At 36.8% G+C, this 8,349-nt stretch overlaps 1 protein-coding gene and 1 long non-coding RNA gene across 2 annotated transcripts in view; one reads left to right on the top strand and one right to left on the bottom strand.

Annotated features, from left to right (window-relative positions):
* LOC110262624 overlaps nucleotides 2,525–8,349 on the top strand; it is an 18,332-nt gene continuing 12,507 nt past the window's right edge. The window contains exon 1 of the long non-coding RNA XR_002347502.1: nucleotides 2,525–2,539. This is a non-coding gene — a long non-coding RNA (uncharacterized LOC110262624). The remainder of the gene's footprint in view (nucleotides 2,540–8,349) is intronic.
* The window catches only part of LOC107641349 (probable phospholipid-transporting ATPase 8), a 6,853-nt gene continuing 1,917 nt past the window's right edge, over nucleotides 3,414–8,349 (bottom strand). Inside the window, exons 2-11 of the mRNA XM_021103028.1 lie at nucleotides 7,137–8,349; nucleotides 6,829–6,939; nucleotides 6,439–6,715; nucleotides 6,111–6,199; nucleotides 5,922–6,030; nucleotides 5,624–5,854; nucleotides 5,379–5,504; nucleotides 5,179–5,277; nucleotides 4,698–4,889; nucleotides 3,414–4,323 (exon numbers count right to left, since the gene is read on the bottom strand). The exon at nucleotides 7,137–8,349 is cut by the window's right edge and continues 178 nt beyond it. Coding sequence (XP_020958687.1) covers nucleotides 3,730–4,323; nucleotides 4,698–4,889; nucleotides 5,179–5,277; nucleotides 5,379–5,504; nucleotides 5,624–5,854; nucleotides 5,922–6,030; nucleotides 6,111–6,199; nucleotides 6,439–6,715; nucleotides 6,829–6,939; nucleotides 7,137–8,349 — 3,041 coding nt within the window. The 3' untranslated portion in view covers nucleotides 3,414–3,729. The remainder of the gene's footprint in view (nucleotides 4,324–4,697; nucleotides 4,890–5,178; nucleotides 5,278–5,378; nucleotides 5,505–5,623; nucleotides 5,855–5,921; nucleotides 6,031–6,110; nucleotides 6,200–6,438; nucleotides 6,716–6,828; nucleotides 6,940–7,136) is intronic.

Here is an 8,349-nt window from a genome sequence, read left to right on the forward strand (position 1 = left end):
CTCCACCGCTTAAAGTATCGAAATATCTCATTCTTATGCTTGAGGAAGTAAACCCAAGCATACCTTGCATAATCATCAACAAACGTAACAAAGTACCTGAAACCACACTTGGAATTGAAGTAACTTTAGCCGGACTCCAAACATCAGTATGCACATAGTCTAACAATCCTCTGCTTTTGTGTTTGCTTGTAGAAAACTTCACCCTGTGTGCCTTTCCATATACACAGTGTTCACAAAACTCAATTTATGGTTTCTTCATATTTTTCAGCAAACCTCTTCCGCTAAGCAATAATAGACCCTTTCTCGACATATGCCCAAGCCTCATGTGTCAAATCCTCATGCAGTCTGTTTAGTCTTTACTTCCACAGATTCCAACTGCTAGCTCACCTGTAACAGTTGTCCCCAAAAGAGGATAAAGATTACCATGACGAACCCCCTTCATCATTACTAAAGAACCACGAACAATTTTTAAAATCCCATTTTCAGCAACAATTTTGCAACCATTTTTCTCTAACAAACCTATAGAGATCAAATTTTTTCACAAGTCAGGAATATATTTCACATCCTTCAAGGTTCTTATAACTCAATCATGCATCTTGATTCTTATAGTATCTACCCCTACAATTTTGCAAGCATGATTGTTGCCCATCAAAACTATGCCACCATTGATAGGTAGTAAACCACTTCCTATTTGGACACATATGGTGAGAAGCTCCAGAATCAAGCATCCACTTACCGGATATCTCGTAAGAATCATCTATTACACAGTAACAATCTTCATCATCATTTGAGACATAACTTGCTTCTTGTTTTTCTTTTGAGTTGTCATTGTTCTGTTTCTTGGAATTTATCTTCTTATTTGGGCAATTTGCTTTAAAATGTCCAGACTCACCATATTTAAAGCATGTTCTCTCCGCGTGAGGTATAGATTTTAGCCTAGACTTTCCACGCTTACCTTTTCCTCTTTCATTACTCCTCCCTCTAGCTGCAAATAATCCTTGTGCTTGATCATTATACTCTCTTCCATTTGAAGACGACATTACACTCGTAGCAACCTTACGTAGATTATCCGCTAAAAGTGATGCCCTCGTCTCATTCATGGCTAGAGTGTCACCCACCAGCATCAAAGTCTGCACCAGATTTTCATAGGACTTCGGTAATGAAAGTAATAATATGAGTGCTTGATCCTCATCATCAATCTTCACATCTATATCCTTTAAGTTTGATATAATCTTATCAAACTTATTGATATATTCTTGGATTGAGGTGCCTTCCTCCATCTTGCATGTATACAATTTGGATTTTAAGTAGATCCTGTTAGTTAGAGTCTTTGTGATGAAGTTACTCTCTAACTTTAATCAGACGCCTGCTGCAATTGCTTCTTCCAAGAAAGCAGCATCCCTCTCAAAGCATAAGATTATCGCAGCCCACGCTTTAATATCTAATTCTTCCTAATTCTCATCCTTCATATTCTCTACTTTTTCTCTTTTTTCGCCAGTGCCTTGTGCAATTTCTGTTATATAAGCATATTTTTCATCTGCATCCTCCAATAGAAAAATCATTTTTCCATTAAACTTCTTGATTTCACATTTGCCTACCTTGACATTTTTACTAGTAGAAGTTGACTAAAACCCCAAAGTGGTCCCTGAGATTGGGCGAGTTACCCATAATCGTCCTTGACTTTTAAAATTCCCTAATAGTATCCCTCACATTCAGCTCTGGGACCCATAGTTGTCCTGCGACCCTTTCCGGCGCACAGTTAGCAAACGGAGTAATGATCTGGCACCTCCCATCCCATGCTGGAGCCAACAACGGCTAGCTGACTGTGCTGGATAGAAAATTAAGATTTGCCACGTCAGCTAGCCGTTGCTGGCTCCAGCATGGCATGGGAGGTGCCAGATCATTACTCCGTTTGCTGACTGTGCGCCGGAAAGGGTCGCAGGACAACTATGGGTCCCGGAGCTGAATGTGAGGGATACTATTAGAAAATTTTGAAAGTCAAGGACAATTATGGTTAACTCGCCTAATCTCAGGAACCACTTTGGGGTTTTAGTCAGTAGAAGTCATTGTATTCAAACTTGAATTTTACCACTCAAATAATGAATAATATAATATTGGCTCTTGATATCAATCGTTGAGTTTGCATCGGAATTTGGACTTCTAATAGATACAAAGTAATATGAAATTGAACACTACCCACAATAATGCACTAACTATAACAAAGCCAATATAAGAAAATATGATGTGAATTAATTTTCTTTCTTATTTTTTGATGATGTTTTAATTACAATGCTATAGAAATATATATAGCATCATCTATACTATAGTTTCAATGAACAAGAATAAAATCCTCCTATGAAAATTTTCTACAAGTTCTCTCCTATTAAAACTCCTTGCAAACCTTATTTTACTCCCAAAGTTTGCTCTTAGCCTTCTTGTATTCTCACATGATTTATCTGTATTCGGTGGTTTGTTGTGACTGTGCATGTGTACTTTCTGATTGATTGTTCTCTGTATTTTTGGTTTGTTAAAATTTTTTGTATTATGCGGTTTATTGCTGTTGGTTAAATATAACATAAAATGAACCTAATTAACTACCCCAAACCTACTAAGGACTCTTCAGTTTTTACCCCATCTTTCCACGTTATAGATGGAGACAGGAGAACCTTTCTATGATGTACTAGAAGTTTTTGCTTACAAAGACCCCGATCTCAACCGCGTGTATATACTCCACGACCCGTCAGAGAGAAGGACCAAAAGAAGGACTATATAGTTGCTGTTGTTTTGTCAACACCCTATGTAATCATATTTGAAGACCTAAACTGTCTTTCACTAATTTTTGTGATCTTAGAAGAGACTATGATTATAGAAAGAATTAGGCTAGCTTGGGTATCAATTTAAAAATTTTTTGGACAGGTGAATATCTGGGATGTCATATGTACATATGTAAATAAATATTATCGAGCTATGCTATGAGTGTTCTCACTAGATCCATACGATGTTAACGACGTATGATTGTAAACTTGAGTCTTATATATATTGAGATGATTAACTATATTATTGATATTATATGCTTTATTTGCTAGCCTTCTATAACTTTGTAATGTATATTTCTATATTAATGACTTAACGTTTTTAAACAAAAAAAAAAAATTATCCGTAAATCGATTCATATTTATTAAATAATAAATAATAATTAAGAAAATAAGTTAATAACACTCAGTTTTCAATATGATCTAATAAACATACTAAAAATTGGATTGTTAGAATTTTATAATCTACCTACATTTTTTCACGCATTTTTTTGTCTTGTTTAAAAAATATACTCTAAGAAATCACACTTCCTAATATTTCCAACTTGATGGCAAGATAGTAAATAATAGAGAATAATCATGGTTGACTTTTTGCATATGTTGACAGCAAACTTTCTCTGTTACATCTTTCAATCAACATGGCAAACTAACAAGACATAAACAATATCTTGTGTTAATATAGTAAGTCATATACACCAAAAAATACAACGTAGAACATGTTTTGTTTGATTCCATTAACAAATACAAAAGACTATGATACAATACTTTACATAACTAATCTACATCAGGTGATTGTGATTGCTACACAAATCCTCACTATACAAATTTTTAAACAATAGGAATTTCAAAGAGGGAGGAAAAAATGAGTGAAAAAAAAAGCTCCAACAATAACATGAGCTTAGAAACTAAATCCATTTCATAGTTCCCTTTGCTTCAATCTCTCTCTTAGATGTATTAGTTTTCCATGGACTTGTTTAGGAACCTCATCACATATCTCAATATCAGAACCTTCAACTTGTTTTCTCTGAATAATATCATGATACATTGGTAGAAACCTACTTTGGAATGATCTATAGCAAAAATAAGGTAGAAGAGCACACACAACCACCAAAAGGGTAACTAGCCAATATAGCAAACTTGGAGCACAAGCTTCCACAAACACCATGTGAGCCGTCGTCGATATTTCCGGCGAGAGGTAGCCGTAAACCAGCACGAATACGTACCAGAATGCAATGCTGCCCCAGATGAAAAAATGCTGGATCCAAGTGAAGTAATTGATGGAAAGCGCCATTTGGCAATTCACGGTCCACACTACACACGTGTACATCGTGACGCCGAGTATCTCGAAATCGACCACTTGACCATCCCTTCTGAAGGCCTGAGTCATGACAGAGTTTGCAGTCAAGAAGAATATGGCTAAGGAGCTAAGGACTCCGTTAACCATCCAGCCGATAATGCGCGGCCAGCTGAAGAGGGTGTCCTCTACTCCCTCTAGATATAGAAAAGGATACTGTAAGAAAGAGATTGAGAGGATGGTTAGCAAAGGGTTCCTTAACTACCAACTGAATCAACTAACTTAAACTAAGATACTGATTTTCATTCACTAACACATCGAAATCATGGGAATTGACGCCATATCGTGACGGATAGTTACATAAAAATGGACCATGTTGGCAATTCCTTTTGATTCCTATTGAATGATAATGTAAAATTTAGAGCATGAAAATTAGTCTCTTTAAATTGGACCCAACAAAAGAAACCAGTAAGTCAGGAACCATAGATACATGGTAGATCATAGTCTCTTTAAACATTGATTGAAAAAGATTTCAGCAAATACACTCATTGATATGAACATAAGGAACTAAATGAATGACAATTTGGTACCTTTAAGCAAAGTTTAGCAGAAACATCTTGATCGAAAACACCGAGAGCAATAACTGGAAGTGAAGTGAAGAAGACATTGTAGAATGACATGTACCAATCATTGTACGCAGCTTGGCCGGAGAACGAAGCATACGCCTCGAACCAAAATAAGGTGAATCCAAATGCAATATTTTTATAGAAGAAATAGCATATCTGCATTTAACAAATGAAAACAAGTTATCAGGGAAGAAGCTTTTTGTCAATGATGGTTCCTAAGTTCATATGCCAACAACAGGAATCAGTCTTTTTTATCTGTCAGACTAAAGATTAATCTGTTATAGATCTAAGATGGTCAATGAATTGCTGCATATACAAGCGGAATTCGAATTCCTAACACTTGTTTAAGCGGACGAGTGAGCTAACCAATCAACCAATCCAAGTTGGTTTGGACATCGCAGTTAAATGCATTCACAACAATAGTTAGATGGATGCATGGTTTTACCATCATTGATATTCGCCTATAACACCAGTGGCCATGCACCAACAACAAACGCTCCAGAAAACGGAATTGGGCTATTGCAAAATCACTTGCCATTACAGCCTGTAGAAAACAATAAAATGTTTCTCATTCATTCATTAGAAATTGATTAAACATTATATTATGAGACATTCATTGGTATGTCAGCAAATGTATATTTGGACCTGCATCCCTTCAGCACCATTAATGCCAACTCCAATATCAGCCTCCTGAAGCATGCCGACATCATTTGCCCCGTCGCCGATGGATAATGTTGTCTGCCCAGTTCCTAATTTTACCATTTTTGTAACCTGCATTATTTCGGATCATGTGATTATAACGTTTCACAACTCGAAACACCAACAACTCTTTACTAGACTACATTATTTGCATGCCATGGAAATTCAAATTGCATGTTCATAATACTTACACGAGCTTTCTGTTTGGGTGATGATCGGCAACATATGACGGAAGCACAACTAGTTGCCAACTCAAAGAAGGAATTCTCCAAGTTCTTGTTAAGCGAATAATCCAAAGACTTCCCATCAATTATCAATCCGAATGAAGAAGAACTCTCTTTATCTGTACTAGTACTCTCTTTCACAAACTTGATTTGCTTTATTCCCTCTCCAATTTGCTTCTTAATGCTTTCAAGAGATTCCTAATCATACAAAAAGCTACAACATTAAGAGAAAAATCAACTGCGAAAAACTTTCAAGCTCATTTACCTTTTTAAGAGCATCCTTATCCCCTTGCTTTTCAAGTGCTATAATATTAGGTGAATCAAGAGTGATCACTATCTGCTTCATGTCTTGCCTAAGTAACCCGCAGGCATATCTGTTCAAAGGAAAACAAAATAGTGTAAACTTCATGCATCGAAGATATAAACAAAATCGAAAAGTAGTATTTCATAATACCCTATATTGACTGCTGTTTCCATCTTGTCCCCAGTCAACACCCATAACTTGATTCCTGCCTTAGCAAGCCTTTCAATACATTCAGGAACCTGCACTTCCAAATAGACAAAGCGAACTTCATCGTCTGTAGATCCAAGAAGTATTTCCCAAGTAAGTTTGAACAAGATAAGATGGAAACTCACATACAGTTGTCTTCAAAACTGTTAGATGACAATTTAGTCAAATATGTAAACCATCTAATGGTTTTCAACTATCAACTTCACATGAAAACAACTGCATATGAGTTTTCACCATAAAGGTTAAAGAAAGTTTGGAAATCTATACTTACGCCCTTTTGCAGTCTATCCTCAACTGCTGTAGACCCAAGAAGTATCAAATTTCTTTCCATCTTATCAGCAGCGGCATCGACCAATGCATCTCGGTCTGCTCCAACAGATGTTTTGGCCTTTGAAAACTCTACTTCCCATAACTTATATTCTTCTTCATCAAGTTCACGGTATGTGATTACCAGAGTTCTTAAGCCTGCTTCGGCATACTGTTTGATATGTTCTTTGGTTTCGGCCTCATATTGTCTTCCTTTTTCAGACAGCCTTTCAAACATTACACTGAATACATGCAGGATAAATGCAAAATTTAGCATCACCACATGCAACTTACTACCCAGAACTCTAATAATAACAATAATAATAATAAAAAAATAGAGGATATTGATAAAAACCTGTCTGCACCCTTGCATAAGAGCAACAACTGATTTTCCTCATTCCTCACTATCACCGACATTCTCTTGCGGGAACTGCTGAACTCTAGGACATGCAGAAGCTGGTACACTCTGCTCATCAAAATCAGATGATTGCACAGTAAGTTAAACACAATTTTGAAAAAGAACAAAATTGTGCCAGAAAAAGTTTGAATAGTTATACATTATAACTTCAAAAGCCATATTATAAATTTATTTTTAATTAGAAACCAGATCAAACTTAAGGTGATGATTTTGACCATTGAAATTAGTAAAAGAAGCTAGCCAACCTGTCAACCTTTTTTCCAGTTTTGTAGTTTAATTCATGCAATGATATGCTTGTTTGTGTCCTAGCGAAAAGCTCGAAACCAAGTTCCTTCGCAGCTATGACAAAAGCCGCCTCATCTGGTGACTCAGCTTCATAAGAAATTTCTCCTGACCCTTGATCTACATCTGGAATAGCAGTATGACAAATAGCTAAAACTCGAAAGAACTTCTGTATGATGTCTGATTGTGGTTCATTAACCCATTTCCCATTCATTATTCGTTCATCTCTAAAGTTAAAGCCCTTAACTGGCGGCCGAGAGTCCTCCACGTCACTATCCTGGCCCGAAAAATCGCATGATGCTTCATCAACTTGAGACTCCACATTTTTCCCTCTCCTTGCAAGTGCCTTCTCCACTTCTGTCATACCTCGGCCATATCGAATGCCTCCTATGGAACATTTGACAAACTCCATCGAGTTACATGTCAAAGTACCGGTTTTGTCAGATAATATAGTATCAACCTGACCAAGTTCCTCATTCAAATTAGAGGTGCGAGCACGAGCCGGCCTATCCATTTCCTCATAATACATTTCCTGATCTCGGTTGATGAAAACACTCTGAAGAACTTTCACAAGTTCTATGGACACATAAAGTGATATAGGAATAAGATATCCAAACAACATAAGAGCAGTTAAAAAGTGGAGAAGAGCAGAAAGTGTAGCACTTCTCGGATCATAAAAGACCGTTGTACTGTCGGGACGAACATACCATCTTCGATACCTGCGACCGCTGGTATCCCTTTTAGTCTCAACACCAAAATAGACAGAACCAATAAAGGATATGAAAATCAAGGTACTGAAGAGGATGTATATAATCTTATCCATTTTTCTCTCAATTTTGCTTCTCTTGGATGGAGGATCAGTGGAATTCTGCATCACTTTTGTATCGTGGCCGGTGAAGATTACAACACCAAAGATATGATCAGTGTTCTTCAGCTTAGAGTCTCTTAAAAGGATCTGCTGCAAGGAAAGAGGATATTCTTTACCCTCATAGTGCAAGTTTCCAATAAATGAGTATAAGTTTTCATTAGGATCCTCACATTTAACCATAGCCCTGAACCTCTGGATAGGTTTTTCATCTTGAAGATGAGACGTTGCATCCAAGGCGTGCTTTAACTTTAGATTAGTTTCTCCATCGAGATTCATTGTCTCGACATAGCAAACCCCGTCTCCGTAGC

The sequence above is a fragment of the Arachis ipaensis genome, chromosome B05, assembly GCF_000816755.2.
Source record: "Arachis ipaensis cultivar K30076 chromosome B05, Araip1.1, whole genome shotgun sequence".
NCBI classification, from domain to species: domain Eukaryota; kingdom Viridiplantae; phylum Streptophyta; class Magnoliopsida; order Fabales; family Fabaceae; genus Arachis; species Arachis ipaensis.